We start from the raw sequence: 22513 nt of genomic DNA, 5'->3' as shown, positions 1-22513 counted from the left end.
GAGAATCTACTCAAGGTAGGCAGTAAAGGTGTGATGAGATCTGTGATCTGAAAGAGCTTGCACTGGGTTTGAATTCCAAGGCTCACATCAAGGTCCTCTGACTTTGCTTGGTAGGAGACAGCCTTATTCCGAAGCTAGTTAGGAAGAATGGAGAACAAAGGCAGAACAGTGGCTTCTCTGAGCAGTGGCTTCATTACGCTTTCCTCTTCTTACCCTTTTCTAGCCCAGAGAGGTTAAGAGTGGTGAGAGGAAAGGGCAGGCTGACAGGTTTGAGCAACTCTGGCTTTGAGGTCACAAGCATGGACAGCAGGACCAGTCTGCATGAATCTGGAAGGTGAATGCCATGACCAAGCTGCCAAGAACTTTTGTCTCTTTAGCAAGGGGTCAGTGGGACCCAGAGGAGGATATCCAGAGGTTTGGCTGATAATTTGTAGCTGTCAGGTCTTCCACTCAGAGTGGGGGCCCTATTTCCTCTCCTTCTACTTATAGGAATGCGATACCCTTTTTAATGTACTCTGGGACCCCCACCTTAACAGATGATTCTTATCTAATGTTACAGATCATGTTTTTCTGGGCACCGTCTCATCCCTTGTGTGACCCCCAAATTTTTAAGCCACTGCACTACTCTGCTATATATAACCCAAAGTGCCTTCTAATTTAAAATCAGCAAACACAATTTATATATACAATATTTATTTATCTTGCCCTCCTGAAGCAGAGATTGATTATTATAGAATATTGTGGCTAGAAAAAGTGGCATCCCCTATTGGGGAAAACCCCACCTCCAATATTCAACATGGGTTCTTTACTATTTCCCTAAGCATCAGCTGGTCTGAGAAATAAAGGGAAAGAGTACAAAAGAGAGAAATTTTAAAGCTGGGTGTCCGGGGGAGACATCATATGTCAGCAAGTTTCTGATGCTCCTTGAGCCGTAAAACCAGCAAGTTTTTATTAGCAATTTTCAAAAGGGGAGGGAGTGTACGAATAGGGTATGGGTCACAGAGATCACATACTTCACAAGGTAATAAAATATCACAAAGCAAATAGAGGCAGGGTGAGATCACAGGACCACAGGACGGGGCAAAATTAAAATTGCTAATGAAGTTTCAGGCACGTATTGTCATTGATAACGTCTTATCAGGAGACAGGGTTTGAGAGCAGACAACTGGTCTGACCAAAATTTATTAGGCGGGAATTTCCTCATCCTAATAAGCCTGGTAGCGCTACAGGAGACTGGGGCTTATTTCATCCCTTTGTCTTCAACTGTAAAAGAGAGCCGCCCCTAAAGCGGCCATTTTAGAGGCCTCCCCTCAGGAATGCATTCTCTTTCTCAGGGATGTTCCTTGCTGAGAAAGAATTCAGCGATATTTCTCCTATTTGCTTTTGAAAGAAGAGAAATATGGCTCTGTTCTGCCCAGCTCACAGGTAGTCAGGGTTTAAGGTTATCTCCCTTGTTCCCTGAACATTGCTGTTATCCTGTTCTTTTTTCAAGGTTCCCAGATTTCATATTGTTCAAGCACACATGCTCCACAAACAATCTGTGCAGTTAACGCAATCATCACAGGGTCCTGAGGCGACATACATCCTCTTCAGTTTATGAAGATGACGGGATTAAGAGATTAAAGTAAAGACAGGCATAGGAAATCACAAGGGTATTGACTGGGGAAGTGATAAGTGTCCATGAAATCTTCACAATTTATGTTCAGAGATTGCAGTAAAGGAAGGCATAAGAAATTATAAACATATTAATTTGGGGAACTAATAAACGTCCATGAAATCTTCACAATTGATGTTCTTCTGCCATGGCTTCAGCCGGTCCCTCCGTTCGGGGTCCCTGACTTCCTGCAACAATCCCCTCTGACCCCGACTCAGACACCCGACCTTTTCAGTGTTTGGGGTTCAAGGCTCCTTTGCCATTCAGGTTCCTCTGCTCTTCCCTCTCACTGTCCAGCCAGGCAGCCCTGCAGGAGCCATGCAGGACTTCTCGTGGGCTCTAGATCACATGACTTTATGTATTTGCATCTTCTTTTCTTTCTGACATGCCTTTGAAGCCTGCTTTTACCTACATCTGACAAACTTCTGCTTGGTCTGCAAGACCCAGTTCCCTACAACCTCCTCTAGGAAGTCAAGCCTCTGTTGAATAACACTGACAGTCATTGATCTCAAAGTAGCTTTTAGCAAATAAAAACAACTAAATGCAGAGGTGCTGTGACTTCAGAGAATCCCAGAGTTGGTGAGGTCATCAGGACAGGCTTCTTCTCCATCTCTACTTCCCTCCATGTGGATGTCAGTCTCTCCAGGTCATGGTAAGGATGCTTGCTGGCAGCTCCACCAGGCTTGCATGTCCCTATCTCAGAAGAAGAGAGGAACTCTTCCATGAGTTCCAGCAGAAGTCTCTGAGGAATGATTTGCATTGGCCTAGCTTGTGTCATGTACCCATCCTTGAACCAGTGTCTATGGCAGAGAGACACTGTGTCCAGGGTGTAATTGGAAGGGCTCCTTCAAATGATATAAAAAGAGGCACTGGATTACCAGAAGACAGGGGAAAGGGTGCTGAGTATGCAGAAACAACAAAGGTGAAACATTCTACACAAAACCTTTCCTGACTCTCTTATATTTAGCTACTTCTATCTCTGTTCTCCCATTGTACTTTCTTATTTCCCTCTTAGAGCACTTACTGCATTGTACAGCAATATCTACTTACTCGTTTCACTTTGCTATTTGTAGAATTAAGTGAAGGTTCTCTCTGTTATTTTTATCTATCACAATGCAATGCACATGACAGGTGCTCCATAAAGGCTTACCAAATAAGCCTTGTTTTGAATTAAAAGACAAGAGTTTGAATGTGGGGAAGATTATGGCAAGTGAATGTGGTGGTTTTAAATACAGATGCTCCTCAACTTAAAGGGGGTTATGCCCCAATAAATCAACTTTATGTCAAAAATATCGTAAGTCAAAAATGCATTTAATACCCCATAAACTCATTGTGGGGTCAAAAAAATCATAAATAGAACAATAATAAATTGGAGATCATTTATATGTCCACAAATTCTTTAACACCCTTCCCTTCCAAAGCTGGAGCCAATTCCCTTTTTCTTGAATGTCGGCTGCACTTAGTGATACACTTATAACAAATAGAATAAAGAGGAAATATTGATGTGCAACTTTGGCAACTTTGGAGACTGTAAAAGACAAATGGCCTCCTGCTCTCTCTCTCTCTCTCTCTCTCTCTCTCTCTCTCTCTCTCTCTCTCTTTCTCTCTCTCTCTGTCTCTCTCTCTCTCTTTCTCTCGCTCTCTCTCTGTCTTTCTCTCTCTCTCTGTGTGTGTGTCTCTCTCTCTCTCTCTCTCATATCAGATGCTCAGGGGAAAGCCAGCTGCCGTGCTGTGAGGATACTCAGGCAACCCTGTGGAGGGGCTCATGTGGCAAAGAGCTGGAACCTTCTGCTCAGGCCAGTGAGAAGCAGTGGCATCCCGTCAGCAGCCATGTGAGTGAACCATCTTGAGAGCAGGTCACTCAGTCTCAATCAAGACTTCAGAAGAGGGCGGCCTCAACTGACACCTAAGCAACCTCATGAAAGGCCCTGAGCCAGAACCACCTAGCTAAGCCACTCCGTGCTTCCTAACCCCCAGGAACTGTGAGAGATGATAAATGTTTGACTCTTTTAAGTTGGTAAATTTGGGGTTAATTTGTTATACAGCAATAGACAACTGTTACAGTGCATAAAAGCTTCACAGAGAAGTGCAATGAGGGTTAGAAGGGAGAGGTGATATCCACACACGAGGATAGACAGCAGAAAACTCTCCAAAGGAGAGGGAGGCGTTGGAGATGGGTCTTTCAGAGGACTGACCCCACTTGTGCATATGGAGAAGAGAAGTAACATTTCAGGAAAAAGAACAAGGAGATGGAAAAGTGAAGATCATGCTCAGGGCCTAGGGACAGTCTCAGTGATTTACCTCAATGGTACAAGTAAGAAACCAGTGGGAGATGATCAGGAAAGGTGGTGGTACTCAAAAGTAAAGCACCCTGTGTGCATCCTCTTTCTCACTCAAACCCCTAAGGACAACCGTCTCTACTGTTTGGTCCTTGAACCTCTTCTCTTTCATTACTGAGTTGCTTGTTGATCTCCCCCACATCTGAGATGTTAGTCAATTTCTACTGAATTGTTTAAGATGCAACCCAGTGATTCAGTCTCACACCGCCAATGGTTTGCTTGTCTTCTGCACCTGCATATGCTACCAGCAACTCAAATACTTTGTCTCTTAAATCCATCTTCCCTTCCAGCCATCCTGCCTTCAATCTCAAGAACGGCCCTGCTGTGGTTGACATCTCCCAGGTTGTTACCCCATGGGCTATGAATCTGGGTATAGATGTGGAAATCCAAGAGGCAAACAATCTCATGGAATGTTTCCAAGGACAGAATTTAGCACCACTGGATAGAAGTCTGTGGGACATTTCAGGGGAAGCATTGTCCATATCACTACCTTTAGAGTTTGCCACCTCCAGCCCCAACTGAAGAACACACATTTGTCATCCACATACCTACGCTGTTTACCAACTATGGGATGGATGCCTGTTTTTGATCACATTGAAAGCAGCAACTTTCCTTTTATTCTAATCCCGAATGCAGCTGCTCCCAGGCATATGTGTATCCATCCTGGTCTGGTTAAACATGAGGTTAAAGAGGTAGTTAGTCCCTGAGGCTAAAAACCTCATTGCCTTGGCATCTCTCTGCAGTTCAATGTCAAGTCTCATCAATTCTGCCTTCCCATGGTCTCTGGCTTTCAGGCCCTGCCTTACAGCCAGGCTGTGCCACAACCCACAGGTTCTCCACCTGGCTGCAGTTGAGAGTCCCGGAATGTTTTGAAAAACTCCCTTGCCTGGATTTCACCCAAGACCAATTAAATCAGAATATCTGGGGGTGGCGTCTAGACATCTCATTGTTTGAAAGTTCATCCAGCAACTGGAATGTGCGGTCAGGGTGGAGGAGAAAGACTTGCCCATGCAGACCTGACCTGGCTGCGCTCGTTAATTACTCCCACCTGGGAAATCATTCGCACTTTCCGAGAATCAATTTGCAATTCTATAAAATGCAATAATACTTTCCAAGCAGGATTACCGAAGGAGCAAATGAAACAGCAGTGTGAAAAGATGTGAAAATGTAAAGAAGTAGGTACTACTATTGTGATGATCACACTGTTACTGCTACTCGGTCTAATTCTAGTCTAATCACCTCCATGGGAACTGGGGAAATGGCTTTCTAGCCGCGTGCTTTTCCTCCGGTAGCTGCTCTCCGACTCACCCTTTATACCAGGGCCAGGTCAGCTTTTCTAAATCATCCTTTTGCCCAAAAACAATCCTGCTTTTTCATTTCTACCAAACTAAGTCCACCACTCTACACCTCCTTAAGTTGAAACCCAAATAATTTTTCTAACTTTATTTTCTATTTCCTAAATACGGCCCATGTATGTCCAACCGTCACCACCCAGCTAGCCCGTCAGCCAACCAGGGTTTCAGTTCCTATTATATGACAGCATTGTGCTAGAACTGTGGGAAAATGCAAAGATGAACCAGAGGCACATGAACCAAGAAACTGACCATCAGAAGCTCATAGAAATGATCAATTTTAGATCAATACAATCCCTGAAGCCATTTTAATCTTCCCATCTCTCTGCCTCTGTATTTTCTAACACAAAGGTGTGCCCAATGCTCACTGACTCTTGAATAATTCTTGAAAAAGCTTTGAAAGATGAATAGACACAATGTTCAATTACCAAATGGAAAAATAACTTGTGTCTGTTCCCCAGATCACAATAGTTGGTAGACCTGGCTTCATGGGCATGTGACCTGTACAATCACACAAGGTCCCATACTCAGAAGGGTTCAACATGTGGTTTACTGCTCTGCTGTCATCATCTTGAAATTCTTAATAACTTTTGGGCAGACACCTTACATTTCCATTTTGTATTGGGGCCTACACAATGATAGTGAGTGATAATGTTTGATTATTCATCGATTTTCTTTTTTATTGTTTTAAAAAGGATTTAAGGCAGTATTAAAAATGGCTAAAATGAAGGAAGATAAAATTTAAAAGTAGTTCTTTAATGAGGCAAAGGAAAAACAAGATTAGGAAGTTAAGATGGAGTGGGGACTGAGTTCACTCCCTTGGAAAGCATGTCAGGATGGCCAATTCACCTGCTGGAAATTGCCCATGGCAATCCCAGCAGCCATGCTGAGAGGGAAGGAATGACCAGTTATAAGATGTGCCTTAAACATGATCAGTGGCTAACGAAGAAGCACAAATATCCTTGACAGGAGACCAGTGGGAAATTTCTCTCATTGGTCTTCATAATTGGGATACGCTAAAATACTCTTTAGGGACAACGTGACTGGCAACTTCCAAACCGTGAACCCAGCAACAAGTGGCACAAGGTCAGTTCTTTTGATGTTCCTCACACTGGAGGCAACACATAATTTAGTAAAATTGCTTAGCATAGCTTTGCCCATGGCAGGGGCTCAGCCCATATGTGCCCACTGAGTGAATGAAGGAATAAATGTGATGGGGTACACGAAGCAAAGTAGGTGTCTGTCTCTGGTGGTCTGACTTAATTCAGGGATAGATTTTAGAGTATTTGAAGAATGGATGGGGTCCATATTCTTTAGAGAATCCTCCAAAGAGAAATTCTGCTTCTCTTTTGTGTTTCAAAGGATACTGTGCACCCTGCAGAATGGGAGAAATGTTTGCAAATCACATATCTGATAAGGAATAGTAATCCAGAATGTATAAAGAATGTCTAAAACTCAACATCAACAAAAACAAACAATTCAAAAATGGGCAAAGGACTTGAGGAGACGTTTCTCCAAAAAAGATACAAATGGCCAGTCAACACATGAAAAAATGCTCAACGTCACGAATCATTAGAGAAATGCAAATCCAAACCACCGTGAAACACCATCCATTAGGATGGCCATTATTAAAAAATGAAATGAACAAGTGTTGTTAGGGTTGAGGAGAAATTAGGACCCTTGTGCACTGTTGGTGGGAAGTAAAACGGCATTTCTGCCATGGAAAACAATAGGAAGTTTGCTCGTAAATTTAAAAGTAAAACTACCATATGATCTGGTAATTCCACATATGGGTATACTTGGAAGAATTGAAAGCAGGGACTCAACCAGGTATTTGTACACCGATGTTCATAGCAGCATTATGCGCAGTAGCCGAAAGGTGGAAACAAGCCAGATGTCCATTGACAGATGAACAGGTAAACAAAATGCGATATACACATACCATGGACTATAAGCCTTAAAATGAAGGGAATTCTGATATGTGCTATGGCATGAATGAATCTTGAAAGCATTAGAGGAAAAAAATGAACCACATATAAAAGAAAAATATTGCTATGAGTCCACTTCTATGAGGTATCTAGAGAAGTCAAATTCATAGAGACAGAAGGGGAAATGGTGGTTGCCAGGGGTTGGAGGAGGCAAACAGGGAGTTACTGTTTAATGAATACAGAGTTTCAGTTTGGGATGATGAAAAAGTTCTGGAGGCTGGGCATGGTGGCTCACGCCTGTAATCCCAGTACTTTGGGAGGCCGAGGCAGGTGAATCACCTGAGGCCAGGAGTTCGAGATCAGCCTGGCCAACATGGCAAAACCCTGTCTCTACTAAAAATACAAAAATTAGCCAGGCATGGTGGCCCATGCCTGTAACCCCAGCTACTCAGGAGAATGAGACAGGGAAAATTGCTTGAACCCCGGAAGTGGAGGTTGCAGTGAGCCAAGATCGCACCATTGCACTCCAGCCTGGGCAACAAGAGTGAAACTCCGTCTCAAAAAGAAAAAGGAAAAAAAAAAAAAAAAAGTTCTGGAAACGAATAGTGGGGATGGATGCACGACAATGTAGATATACTTAATGCCACTGAACTGACACTTAAAGATGGTTAAAATGGCAAATTGTATATATTTTTTGACTAGCTTTAAAAAACACACAAAGTGTTGTTTCTCTCTGTTGGACCTTTGAAATTCTGTATAGCAGTGAATCTGAGGTTATTTATTTCTAATACTATGATACCTAAAAACTGCTCTTACTGTGGAAAATCAAAGCATATTGGTAGAAAAATCATATTGAGATGATTTCAGCAGCAAATAGCAGAAGGCAACACAAAATGGCTTGAATAATAAGGAATTTATTATCTCACAAAATGAAAAATGGGGGTGGCGGGGAGCACCTGTAAGATTGGTGAACTCAGGCAGAGTGGTATCATTCCGGTATCTATACAGGAAGAGGCTGTTCCCTCTTCTCCCTATATAATGTTCTTTGAGGAAACTCCACTCTTTGCTACGAGGTGGTTGCCGACATCCTACCATCATATGCGGATTCGGTAACTTCCAGCAGCAGACGAGAAGCTGCCGCTTTGCGCATCTCTTTTCGATAGTGAGGAGTGCTTTCTCTAGAAGCCTTCTGGTCGACTTCCTCTCATTTTTCATTGTTCAATACTGGTCACATCCCATCCTTAAACCAATCATAGCACAGGAAATGGTACCACCAGAGGTTACTGCATAACTAGTCAGGATCGTCTGAGGCACTCGGGTTGGGGAGGACACTGGAACAGAAAAAGGAATATGCCACAGGGGGGAAGGGCAAAATAGACAACCAACAGGACACAGCCAAGCCTTGAAGTTCACTGGAAGTATAATCCTGGGTGACTTGCATTAATATCTCTGAGCCTCAATTTCCACAACTGTGAACTGAGGCTAACAATACTCCCTGCCCCCAATTAGGTGGCTGGGAGGATTGAGAGAATGTTTGCAAAGCACCTAATATAGTGATTTCTACACATTACTGTACTGAATATCATCTCATTGCGGACATACACAATAATGCTTCATAATAACAGCTATCATTACGATTTTTCTTCTCCCAAAAGGGAGAACACACGATTTCTTGGTTATCTTCTTATGGAGGTAAACACTCAGAAAATAAATGGCATCTAGAGAAAGAACCGCTGCAGGTTGTGGAATCCAATTCTGTGTCAACCAGAGTCCTAGGACATATTCGCTTGCAGGGCTACCATGATAAAATGCCACAGACTGGGTAGTTTAAACAGCAGAAACTTATTGTCTCACAGTTCTGGAGGCCAGAAGCTTGGAATCAAGATGTCAAAAGGATTGGTTTCTTCTGAGGGCTGTGAGGGAAGGATCTGTTCCAGGCCTGTCTCCTTGGCTTACAGACTGCTGCCTGCTCTGTCTTCACATTGTCTCCCCTCTGTATTTGTCTATGCCCATAATTTCCTCTATTTATTTATTTACTTAGAGAGAGAGTCTCACTCTGTCACCCAGGCTGGAGTGCAGTGGCACGACCTCGGCTCACTGCAACCTCTGCCTCCCAGGTTCAAGTGAATCTCCTGCCTCAGCCTCCCAAGTAGCTGGGATTACAGGCACCTGCCACCATGCCCAGCCAATTTCCTCTACTTATATGAACATCAGTCCTACAGGATTAGAGCCCATCCTACTGACCTGATCGTAATTCGATGATCTCTGTAAAGACTCTAATCTCCAAACATGGTCACATTCTGAGGTACCGGTGGTTAGAACTTCAACATTTGAATTTTGGGGAACATAATTCAACCTGTCACATAAGGTGAAGATTGGCATTGGGAAGTCCATATTCCTTAAAACCAAGAGTGAGAACTCCCATGTCATGTCGTAACACTTTACCCTACCCACACCCATCCCCTTCTCTAATCTCTGTTTTAAATGAATTTGGAAAATAATCCTAACTCTCACACTGACAGAGCTGGATCAACTGGGTTGTGATAGATTTGTGAAGAGATAATTTAGGGATAATTTCCCTAGAGGGGCTATAGGAAACATGACTCTGAAAGAGAGAATAGAAAGTCCCAACTGGTCATTTAAAATAATTTTTTTCTTTTCTTTTTTCTTTTTTTTAGACAAAGTCTCACTCTGTCGCCCAGCCTAGGCTAGAGTGCCATGGGTCACTGCGACCTCCACCTCCCAGGCTCAAGTGATTCTCCCACCTTAGGTTCCCAAGTAGCTGGGATTACATGGAGCCTGGAGGAACTGAGTTGTAACAGATTTGTGAAGAGACAATTTAGGGATAATTCCCCTAGAGGGGCATAGGAAACATGACTCTGGAAGAGAAGATAGGAAGTCCTGATTGGTAATTTTTAATGAACTTCTTTTTTTTTTTTTGAGATGGAGTCTTACTCTGTTCCCTAGGCTAGAGTGTAATGACGTGATCTCGGCTCACTGCAACCTCTACCTCCTGGGCTCAAGTGCTCTTCCACCTCAACCTCCCAAGTAGCTGGGATTACAGGTGCTCATCGCCACACCCAGCTAATTTGCATATTTTAATATGTTGGCCAGGCTGATCTTGAACTCCTGACCTTAAGTGATCCACCTACCTCTGCCTCCTAAAATGCTGGGATTACAGGCATGAGCCACTGTGCCTGGCCCATTTTAAATGAACATTTATTAAACACTGAATGCGTGCAGGGCATGAACACTTTATTCTGCATGATGCTGTGGGGCGTGGGTGTGCATGGGTGGATGAGATGGGTAAATAACAGCTTAGGATTTACTGACCATTACAAATGTGTGAACAGCTAACTATGATATAAGGCAGAATGCAAGCGCAAAATAAAACAGCAAACAATGTGTTATAAGAGTGCAAAGAAGGTAAAAATGAATGTGGTTGGGGAAATTTGAGTGAGCCTTGAAGGGGAGAAGGTCAAGGTGAGAGGCAGAGATGTAAATGCCCTCAGAAACTTTGAAATTACCATATCTTTTGGGATTGACAAGTACAAATGTAGGTTGCACTGCTGCATAAGGAAAGGTACAGAGGAGCTGTGAGAGTGAGGATAAGGAGGAGCAGATCCACTTGAAATCATGGGGGAGATATGGGGTCCTAAAGTACTGTGAGCTGCAGTGTCAGGCACCCTGACCTAAAATAGGAATGGCTTGGAAGAGACTGAGATGTATTTTAAGGCAAATCAAGTGCAATTGCCTGGATTCTTTGGTCCATGGGAGGAATCAGTGCAGCAACTAGGGGAAAGTGCTTTGGGTTCAGCAGGCCTGAGTCAAGTCCATGTTCACCATTTACTGGTTACATCATATTGGGAAAGATGCTTAAATTCTCTAGGCATTTGTTTTCTCATCTGTAAAGTGAGGATAATCAAATTACTTCTAGTGATCTTGCAAGGACATGTATGGAAATACACAATCTGGTACATAGGCTCAATAAATGTTTGCCAATAAAAAAGAAGTTATAGTCATCTATTAATTTTGGACATGGTTGATATGCTGAAGTTCCCTTGTCCTGTAGCAGAATAATTTGTGTCCTTTAAAACCATCAAATCTGCTGTGAACATTTAAGGAGCTGTGAAGCGATAGAAGGAAAAGGTTTGAGAAATAAACAGGGGGTCTTTACTCCATGCCCTCTCCCAGCACACTTCACCCACTGGCAAGGCAGGGAAGGAACAGCAGAGGAGAAACACTGAAGTCAGAGTTAGAGGAGGTGGGTTTGTGTAGACGTCTTAAGTGGCATTTCCCTGTGCTGACCTCCTCAAGGTCTGACCTGGGTGATGTGCAGAGGCTGCCACTTCTCCTCTTGACCACTAGAGGGTGAACTGACTTGATCCCCTAGATACAGGTGCGATATAAACAGATGCTTGGATTCCTTGAGTTTGAATGATGACGGCAGGCAGTGGCTGAAAGCAGAGGCAGTGGGGAGGAAGAACTGCCTGAAGCTAGGTCTGGGCTTGGGGCAGGTACAGGGGTGACAGGTCCACTTGGATGAGGTGCAGGTGGATTACAGAAGAATAGATCCTGGAGAAACTGGAGCCAAATTCTGTGGACCACCAGAGGGCAAGACATTGGATTCAGACTTGGGGGTCTCAAAAAACAGTGGTGGGACCTCCTGGTTCCTTTGTTCCTTTTCTCCTTTCTCAAAGTGGCACCATTCCATGATCTGGCAGCTGGAGCAGCAGGTTTAGTTTCCAAATGAGGGGAGTGGCCAAGTGGATGCCAGGAATCTGACAGCCAATGGAAAGGAAAGGAGGACAGTTGGAACCACATGGGTGACAGAAGGTCAGCTGGAGGGAAGGTGAATAGGACAGATGGCGGAGGTGGCAGACAGTGGGGTGAGAGGGGAGCTCCACATTCCAACCCTTCCCTGGCTGATCACATGTGGTCACTCCAATCCATTAGGGAGGGTGAACACTGTCTTGTGTTGATTGTACAAGGAATGGAGCTCAGTGTATGATGATTCTCCTCTATCGTACTTATAGCAAAAACAGCAGCAATTTGCTAGTGGATGTGAGGATCTTACTCAACCCCGAACTGCACAAACATGATAAGAACACAGCAGATACCTGCTGTTTAGGAGGGTGTCCAGAGGACTTTGGCATCATAGTCTGAGCTGATATTTAGCCAGGACACACACCATAAAGGCCATACTGATTGTGTATGGCCATTGCCCAAAATGATAGGTGGAGGTCTATGCCTGCAGATTGTTAAACATGTTGCATGGTGACTGACCATCACCCTTGGCAATGGTCACATCATTCTAGCCAACTGTTTTGGAATGTGTGTTGTGCATATCGAAGATGAGGTTACAAAAAGATACAGAGGCGGGGTGTGGGGACTCACGTCTGTAATCCTAGCACTTTGGGAGGCCAAGGTGGTTGGATCACTTGAGGTCAGGAGTTCGAGACCAGCCTGGTCAACTGGTGAAACCATGTCTCTGTTAAAAATACAAAAATTAGCTGGGCATCGTGGCACATGCCTGTAATCCCAGCTACTTGGGAAACTGAGGCAGGAGAATTGCTTGAACCCAGAAGGCCAAGATTGCACCACTGCACTCCAGCCTGGACGACAGAGGGAGACTCCATCTCAAAAACCAAAATATATATATATATATATATATATATATAGAGAGAGAGAGAGAGAGAGAGAGATGGCTTTGTTTAATCCACCACCACTTTTAGAAAAGCAATCTGGGTTATTTCCTACTCAAATCTTTTGAGGTTTCCAAAATACTTCAGTATTTTGTTCTAGATGAAGTTTCATTGTCCTAAGTAGCACTGGGTTCTAAATAGGAAAAAGATTAGATAATATGTCAAATTAATACCTTTTACATTCAGAACACCTTACCAGAATAAGAAGTCTGTGGGATTGGTTTATATAGGGCCCCAAAATAAAAACAGTTTTGAAATGTGCACTATATTGAGCAATCATTACTAGTAAACTTTCTGAGGCTAAATAAACTTTAAGATTTGTTTTTTGGGTTTTTTTTTTTTTTTTTTTTGAGATGGAGTCTCGCTCTGTTGCCCAGGCTGGAGTTCAGTGGTGTGATCTCGGCTCACTGCAGCCTCAGCCTCCAGGGTTCCAGCCATTTTCCTGCCTCAGCCTGCCTGGCAGCTGGGATTACAGGCTCATGCCACCATGCCTGGCTAATTTTTGTATTTTTAGTAGAGATGGGGTTTTACCATGTTGGCCAGGCTGGTCTCGAACTCCTGGCCTTAGGTGATCCACCTGCCTCAGCCTCCCAATGTGATAGGATTACAGGTGTGAGGACCATGCCCAGACTAACTTTAAGACTTCTTAGACTTTTTAAGACTATATATACTTTAAGGTGGCTAATATCACATAAGGGAAAAGTAAATTTGCAGATCAATTTGGTTTAAACATCTATTAGGAAGGATGATAATGTGTTCGGTTAAAGACGACTCTAGCTTATCACTGACACCTTGTGAAAGTTGTCTAAACATGGGATCCCACTTCAATGCTTTTAAACAATTTTTTGAGGTATAATTTACACACCATAAAATCCACTCGTGTTAAGTGTAGAATTCAATGATTTTTAGTAGATTTACTGGGTTGTGCAACTACCACCCTAATTCAGTTTCAAGGTGCAATTTTAACATGTAAAATTCAAACATGTTGAGTAGAAAAGTCACTCTCAATATTGGGCTGGATTAGGATCTGCAGGGATATCAAGCACTGAACAGGGTTTGCTTGTTTCCTCATCCCAGTTCCTCTCTCTCTCTCTGCCTTCTTGCCCCACTGTCTGCCTTCTTCTTAGTGTGTTAGGTGCTGAGGATCCAAGTTGAAAGATGATTTCTGCCCTCCCAGATCAGGAAGACAGTAATGAAAAGTGACTGAAGAGATCATCACATTCTTTTGTGAAAGTGTCATCCCCGACAGAAGGGCTGCCCTGGATATTATGGGATCACATTAATCTCAGCTCCATGCCAGGTTCTCAGAGATTTAAGGGCTCAGCTCAATAAACATTTATTGGGCACCTGTGCTCCATGCTGCAGGTACAAAGATGAAGAGCTCATCCCTGCCCCAATGTAAGCAACTCTCATACAACCTCAGGTGACTCAGCATCAATCAGTGTTATAGATCTGACTGACCCTGTAACCCAGTTCCAGCATCTCGACCTTTGCCCGTGGGGAAGTGCAGGCACCCCCCACTTGTTCCCTCTGATGATGGGAACAGGCTTTCCCTATTTACTGGCATGACACTTTCCTTTTCTTCCTGCAGTTCTTAGCTCAGAAAACTCGTCTTCAGAAAGGCCCTCCCTGGCCACCGATCTAAAATTTCCCCCAACACACAGACTTCATAATGCCCCACCCCTGCTTTGTTTTCTCCCTTACCTTTTTCACTCTCCAACCTACAAATTATCTATTTATTATGGGACTAAATTCCAACTTTTTTATGTTACCCAAATTCCTATCTAAGGGGTCTGGGGGAGTCATGCCCTACAAATCATAAATTCTCATCAGATGGGTTTTATTTAACCCTATATATCATGATTTACTTTCCACCCTGACTCTGGCATAATATTATAAGGCAAAGAAGAAAATCAAAATAGTTTACCCCAAAACACGTTTCTTTGCCATATTTTGAAATGGCCCTGCAAAGCTGTTCTTTGTGGAGGAAAATTTGCATCTGTAAAGAATCCCTGTTAACATAGCAAGATACTTTTCTTCCAGACCCTCCCAATCCTAAAGAGATTAACTAAGATCTGAATAGGAAACATTTGTCACTTACTGTCTCTATGGGCAGCCGCTATAAGACTTCAAAAGAACTGTGGTCTCCACAATCTTGATCTTAACCTGAACATTCCCTTTCTATCTATCTCAGGTCTTTAGACAAACTCAGCCAATTGTCAACCAGAAAATGTTTAAATTCACCTATAGCCTGGAAGCCCCTGCTTTGAGTTGTTCCTCCTTTCTGGACCAATATTTCTTAAATGTATTTGATTGATGTCTCATGCCTCCCTAAAATGTATAAAACCAAGCTGCACCCCAACCACCTTGGACACATGTTCTCAGGACCTCCTGAGGGCTGTGTCATGGGCCATAGTCATTCATATCTGGCTCAGAATAAATCCCTTCAAATATTTTACAGAGTTCGACTCTTTTCGTCCACAGTTGTATTGTCTGATTCCTCCATTAGAATATAAGTTCTGTTAGGGCAGGAATTTGGGGGTGTTTTCTCTATCCTAACCCTAGGACTAGGTTCCCAGTACATAGTCCATACTCAGTGAATATTTGTTGTATGAATTCATGAATATTTGGATCTTTATCTCGGTACCCAGTGCTGGGGTCCCATCTTGATGGCCCATCCTTCAAGACCTGGGATGCAGCTTTGATTCCCTCTCCCTCTCCCACACATGGGCAGTGCCCAGTCTGCAGGCCGATGCCAGATTCTCCGACCATGCTGCCTGCTTGCTCACAGCTCTAAACACTGCCTGGTCCTAACGGCCTTGATCCTGGAATTTCTCACTGAAGACTCTGCTTGGACATGTTGTTGCCTGTTCCTCCTCTGACTCAAACTGTTCTTGCCCGCCCCAGTGTTGGCCTACAACCAGCCTTAAGAACTGGCCTATCCCAGTCTGCCCCAGTTAATTAACCTTCTCTGTGTGACAGCTTTACAAGACTGGACAGAAGGCAGAACACCCATGATGCTCTGTGAATTAAAATCCCAGCCAGTGGCAGCGAAAGACTAAGGATGGAGGTGGTTTTTCCACATCATGGTGAATGCTTGACTCCCCCAAATAATTGTTTCAAAAGCAGCTGAATAAAAGAGCTGAAAAATTTTGGAACAATTACTGATCCCTGAAATTAGCTTCTGAAGAGTAGTCTTTAAAGTCACTCTTGTATAATCATAACATTTCTAGGCTGAACTTTCCTAGTAAAATCTTAGGATGTTATAACTTACCTTCCTCATTCCAACTCCTTGCCAACGTCAGAGTTTTCAAGACCCTCATTAACTTCTCCTTAAAGTGAATTTCTGGAGCTGGGCATGGTGGCTCATGCCTGCAATTCCAGCACTTTGGGAGGATGAGGCAGGAAGGTAGCTTGAGGCCAGGATCAAGACCAAACCAGAGCAACAAAGAGAGACCCCTATCTCCACAAAAATAAAAAAAATACAAAAATTAGCTGGGTGTGGTGGTACTCCTGTAGTCTCCCAGTTACTTGGGAGGCTGAGGCAGGAGGAAGCTTAAGCCTAGGAGATCGAGGTTGTGGTGAACCAGGATTTTGGTCACCACACTCCAGCCTGGGCAACACAGTGAGACCCTGTCTCAAAAAAAAAAAAAAAAAAAAAAGAATTCTCCTTCCTGCCCTGAAGTTGAGGCTTAAAATAAAGACTCTTGAAGTCTTCTATTTTAAGATTACCTTAGGCTTCTAAAACGTGGATACAGCTTTCACTCTTTTCAGGTGTACGATAGAGGTTTTAGCTTGGGCAAACAAAGGGATAAGGATCAGTCAGAAGACCATAGAAGGCAACGTTTTAATTGGGATCCCAGGGACAACTGATACCCATGCAGCTTTATCTGTTTCTAGATGACCAGTTTTATGTATGTGCTTAAGGACAGCACTTTTGGAAACCCCATCAACAGATCGTAATTGTGGGACATGACAAGGGTGCTTTGAGTACATTGAGAGTTTTATGGTAGGTTACCTAGATTCTCCATTGGTTTATAGGGCTTCCTCTGAAAAAACAAAAAGCAAACAAACAAAAAAACCCGGGCGCGGTGGCTCATCCCTGTAATCCCAGCACTTTGGGAGGCCGAGGCGGGCAGACCACCTGAGGTCAGGAGTTCCAGACCAGCCTGGCCAACATGGCGAAACTCCATCTCTACCAAAAATACAAAAATTAGCCGGGCGAGGTGGTGCGGGCCTGTAATCCCAGCTACTCGGGAAGCTGAAGCAGGAGAATCGCTTGAACCCGGGAGTCGGAGGTTTCAGTGAACTGAGATCCCGCCACTGCACTCCAGCCTGGGTGACAGAACGAGAGAACGTCTCAAAAAAAGAAAAAAAATAAAAATAAAAATAAAAAAAAAAAAAAAAAGAAATCTTGGCAGAAGCTTTTCAGTAAGCTACTTGGGGAAGTGAAACTGGGAGCTCTTTCCTTGCGGATGCTACCGTAAGACAAAGACGGCTCCACTCCAGCAGTGGGGAAAGGCGGTAAGTACCGCCCGAATCCGTGCGGATCACACACAGCTGAGCCCTGCTGCTGGGGACCGGGAACGTCCGCAGGCTGAACTTCATCTGAGCTCTAGAAGCGAGTTTTAGGTTTTCATTCTGCAGGGAAATCCTTTAAAAAGGCACCAAAGGGCATGGAACCATCTTCTACTAAGGACCTTTCTCCTCCATTCTCCTACTTCGCAGTTAACTCAAGAGGCGGGAGATCTTCTCCGGGGAACAAGACATTCTAAGCACCTTCCTAGGTCGAAGTTAGGTTTTAAGGTGTGGAATAGGGTGGGCCCCGAGGTTCCGTGGGGTTCGCGCTTCCATATAACCCCTAGGACTTGCATCTCCTTACTCCCCTGCTTCTTGTCCCCCATTTGAGGGATTCAAATAGTGGGGTGTCCGTTCGGGCCTCTTTGGAAAGCGGGGCCCCACCCTGGCTGGACTACGTGAACTTTTAGGGGCAACCAAAAAGTATCTTCGGTGACGAGGATGCAGGGCAGCTTCTGGAAACCTGATGATCTCAGCTCCTCCCTCTCGCTGTTCGGGTCCTAGGCACAGGCTGGGCACCCCCCAACCCGCCCACCGCGGCCCTGGGCCCCCACCCCGACCCCGCCCCTCCTCCCAGCCGCCCCGGCCTGCTCTCACACCTGCCGCCAGCTCGGGTCCTGCTTTTGCACCGTAGAGAGACGGCGTCGAGATCCTGGCCTAGGGTGGGCACCAGGTGCAAAGCCGAGGGAGCGCGCAAGAGAGGGCCGGCAGCCCCTCACCCCGGGGGAGGTGGGCGATTCGGGACTGAAGTACAGACGTCCCTGGCCCGCCGGGCTGGGGGCGGGGAGGAGGGGGTGGAGCCGCCGGGGAGGGCGGTGCCGCGGGGAGCGGAGCCCAGCCTCTCCCCCCACCCGCTTTGGTGCCGGAGTCTCAGTGACAAAAAGCTCCCGCTTGGTGCCCAGCGCCTGGCGGCGGTGTCCGACCGCGAACGCAGAGGGCGGCCACGCAGGTGGGGGTGTAGCCCGAAGGGCCGGGCCGGGAGCTGGGGCTGCAGGCTCCGCCGCTGCGCTGTCAGCGCCTGCCCCGTGGCTCTCGGCTGGAGGAGCGGCGGCCGCCTGCCCGGGGCGCGCGTCTGGCTGAGCGGGGCTGGCGCGTCGGGACCACCTGGCGATGCTGTCGCCGCCGCCGCCGCCTCTGTAGCGAGCGCCCAAGCCCGCCGCGGAGAAAGGTCGGTGAGTTTCGGTTTGTTTCTTTGCCCGCTCCGGGTCGGGGGCGGACAGAGGGGCGCGCGGGGATGTCTGCGCCCCTACGGCGGCCGCGCCGGAGCCGGGAAAGCGGGAAAGGGCAGCTGCCGCCTGCTGTAACTGGGGGGATCTTCTGGACGGCTGATGGGGTGGCGGGGCCGCAGGGGTCCCGGGGAGAGGAGCGCGGGGTCTGGCGGGGCGCGCGGGAGGTGGTCCCGGGAGTTGCGTGTCTCCCGAGCGCTGGCGGAGTTGAGCGGGCGGCCGCGGCGGAGAGCGGCGCTGTCGGCGGCTCAGCGGAGTCCTCGGATGCCCCCTGGAGCTCCGGTCCGAGGGAGCTCGCCTCGTGCCCGCGCCGCGCGCGCCCCTGGGTGTGCACGTGCGCGCGCGCTCGTCCCAGCTTCGCACCCGGCCCGCGCACACCCCGGCTCGTTGCCTCTCGGTCCCCTTGTCTCGCGCCTTCTCCACCCCTAGAAGTTGCCCCGGGGCCCCTCCCGGAAGGAGAGGACGCTGTGACGGGCAGATGTTGGGGGTCTTTTGTGCAGACACATTCGCCGGGGGCGCTTGCTCCTGGAAGGACAGCGGCAGGACAAAGCCAGCTGGACTCGTGGGGCGCTGCTCGGAAGCGGCGGTCTCCAATCCCGCCTGGGGTGGGGGCATGGCTTGGGGAGCGCTGCACGGGTCTGGAGAGAGTAGAGAAATCGCCAAAACAGAGTGACGGTGACTTGATGAGGTAGCGGACAGGGGCAAACGAAAGAAAGATGCTCCGGATTGCCGCGCTGTGTGTCTGTCTGCGCGAATAACTAGGCGCCCCGCATTCCCACATGACCGGGTTACCTAGTAGATTTTGCTAGTGTGTCTTTGCCCTAAGATGTTATTCTCCACCCGCTCCGATTTCTTTTTCCTAGGGCTTACTGTTGCTAGTAGACGCTCTGCCACCAGAGGGGAACTCGTGGGCGGGGGATACTGCGGAGGAGAGGGGAGGTGGTTATTTATCCTATAGAGACAATTAGGAGCCGTGACGCCCCCTTCTCGGCCGCCAGCCCTCCACACATCAACCGCCTTGCTCCACCTCCCCAGTGTACCCGCTCCAGCCCCGCCGGCCCGGCCCGGGAGGGCGCTTGGATTTCCTTCTCTAAGGCGCGTATCTAACCCTTCCTGCATGTATTTCACTGCAGGCTGAAGAAAGCTCAGTCTCAATTGTGTTTCCTGCCTGTCAGCCTCTTGCCTCCTAAACGCGTACCATTTCCACTTGATGTCATCATGCAGAAGGGGGTGAAAGAGACTCGGTGACAGATTCAGGTAACCCCCCACGATCTGGGTAGCCGCCTGGGTGTCTCTGGGTCATTTGGGCCGACAGTGCTGGCACAGGGCTGTTTGGGTGGTTTCTGCATCAGCATCGTTCCTATCTGTGAGAAGGTGTGGGGGCTGCTAAAACTCCAGGTTCAGAGAAAGAAATTGCAAATGACTTTATACCTTCCCTTTGAAGAAGCCATTGGAGGGAGGTGCAGGGTGAATTTGGGATTGTAGAAATCCCACCTGGTTTCCTTTGATGGGAATTTTGATATAATTAATACACAGGCGGTTGTATCTGAATGTGAGGTTTCCATAGATGCCTGCTTTCTTATCTGTAGTAATATATTTAGGCTTCAGTCTAGAGGTGGGGTATCCTTTGTTGAAAAGGTGTCATTGGAAGGCTGATTGTACTTTTGCCCAGTGCTCTAATTGAGCACTGGTCAAATGAGGTGACCTTCTTATGAAATACTTTCTCCTGTTCCTTCATTGTAATAGTGTTTGTAATATTAAGAGAGACACCCCAGCAGTGAGTACTGGGAGGTGGAAGGAAGGGCCGTTGGGGGCAGCAGAAAGAGAACAGAGAAAACAGCTTGAGTGAAGTTTCCATTTAGATAGCCATGAACCTCTCATCTGTATTTTATCTTTAGGTTATTGGGGCTTTTCCAAAAACTCTGGCCTGTTCTTTTCTTTCCAAGGATAGTTCTGTTTTGATGTCAGCCTAACCGGATCTGGGGTTATCTTGGTAAGAGTGCAATGAAAAAACATAACCTTCAGACTTAGCAGGACACTCTGGCATTAGCATTTTCTCCTAGAGGGCAGAGTCCTGCGCATCCTACACTAGTAGCAGGGAATAAGGATGGTTATGGAAATGGGCTTTCGATTTTTCTTGTAGGAAGACAGATTGCTGAGGGCCAAAGGCTCCTGGTATACTCTCTTTTACACTGCAGTAGCACCTTGGTATCTGTGACAGATTCTCTCTTCACCATTTTCCTCCAAATCCCTTGCAAAATGAAGTTAGAAACTTGAAAGATTTATTATTCACCTCTAATGTAGTTTTGTTTTGGAAGGTGACTTTAAAACCATAGGTGACACTAGCATTTATCCTTCTACTACAAGCATTCAGGAGTCACTAGTAAAAGTAGTTGGGTTATCTAGTCCCAGGTGAAACAAAGGCCAGTGCTTTGCAAAGATCAGATGAGTAATATGGTGCTAAGCTAGAGGTATTTTTGACAAGTAATTTTTATGTCAGCAATAGTACAGGGTGTGTACTGTGTTGCTGCAAGAAGAAAACACATGTGATGGCATAATAAGGAATGTAATAATGCAATAGAAACAAGGGTGTGGTTTTCTTTTTTAATAGAATAAACACTTCACACACAAAATTCCATACGGCAAAACAGTAGCCTGCGCATGTAAATGCACGTCCAAGAACAAAGATAGCCACAGTGCAGTGTTAGGTTTCATTGTGGTTTTAAATTGTGTACAGTGATAAATCATAATAAAGTGTCCATTGATGCTTATTTTTTTTTTTTTATAAGAAGGAGGCTCCCCACCCTCAGATGTGTTTAGCTTTAGGCTGGAGGATCCCTAGACACTATTAGACTGATCTTTGCCTCCAATGCCTGCTTCCTTTCTACAATGCTCATTTATTCATTTAGCAGATGTTTATTGGCACCTGATAGATAATGCTCTGTGATAGGTAATGGACTCAAGGGGTTGGGATTTGGGTGTAGGGGGAGACACAAAATTCAACTCCCTATAGGAAGACCTGATTCTAATGAACTTCAATGGAACCTCAAGAATGGTAGGATTGGACTTCTGGGGAGATAAAATATGGTCATCCACCCTTGACTTCAATGCCTTTTTCACTGAGGAGCTCACTGCTTCATAAATGGCTGTTCCTGTTGTCAGAAGGTGGCCTTTTCATTGTAGTCTTTTTAGCTGAATTCCACACAGTTCAATCCTTACATTGTTGAGGGTCATTCTGGTTTCATTTCTGATTTCCTTAGAGCTGTTTGAACCCACCTATACTGTCAGCAACCTCTGCTTTTCAAGGTAGTGTTCCGTTCCTGATGAAGCTGAATTTTGAAACAAATGCTGTTTTCCCGTAGTCTCTGATTTAGAAAACAGATTGATGGGATGCTTTTGCAGATTTTTCTCTTTTTTAAACAGTGACGTACCAGCAAGATAGGTGGGGTTATGCTGCAGTAACAAATACCTCCAAGTCTCCATGGTTAAATAGTTTCTTTCCTTCCCGTGCTGCATCCAGTGTGGTTGGCAGGCGGACCCTGCTCATCGTGGTCACTCAAGGAGTCAGACTGATGGAGTCTTGGTCTTGATGTGAGCTTGCAAGATCATTGCAGCATTGGGAAGAAAATGCTGCAGGGTCTTGCTCTAGCAATTATGTGATCTCACCCAGAGGTGAGTTCCATCACTTTGGCCAGAACTCGGCATATGACCCTATTTAATCCCAATTCAAT

General features: G+C 45.8%; 1 protein-coding gene and 1 long non-coding RNA gene across 9 annotated transcripts in view; one reads left to right on the top strand and one right to left on the bottom strand.

The window, feature by feature from the left end:
• Positions 1 to 8171: 8171 nt before the first annotated feature.
• LOC108583122 lies at positions 8172 to 18303 on the bottom strand. The gene is made up of 2 exons (XR_001897429.1): positions 18156 to 18303; positions 8172 to 8604 (listed from the first exon to the last, which is right to left on the bottom strand). It is a non-coding gene; the product is annotated as an uncharacterized LOC108583122 (long non-coding RNA).
• A 144-nt stretch (positions 18304 to 18447) lies between these two features.
• The window catches only part of RNF152 (ring finger protein 152), an 85294-nt gene continuing 81228 nt past the window's right edge, over positions 18448 to 22513 (top strand). For 5 of the 8 annotated variants that reach the window (XR_001897422.2, XM_021930185.2, XM_031658884.1 and 2 more), the window contains exons 1-2: positions 18740 to 19470; positions 19916 to 20039. Coding sequence is in view for 4 of the 8 variants with exons in the window: in XM_021930185.2 (XP_021785877.2) it covers positions 18791 to 19470; positions 19916 to 20030 (795 nt within the window). In the remaining 4 variants the exon portion in view is untranslated. The other 3 variants (XM_021930186.2, XM_021930187.2, XM_017951812.3) reach the window with 3 other exon arrangements.

This window comes from Papio anubis, chromosome 19, assembly GCF_008728515.1.
Source record: "Papio anubis isolate 15944 chromosome 19, Panubis1.0, whole genome shotgun sequence".
NCBI lineage: Eukaryota > Metazoa > Chordata > Mammalia > Primates > Cercopithecidae > Papio > Papio anubis.
Note: the sequence above shows the minus strand (reverse complement) of the source record. Positions and strands in the feature narration are given on the sequence as shown.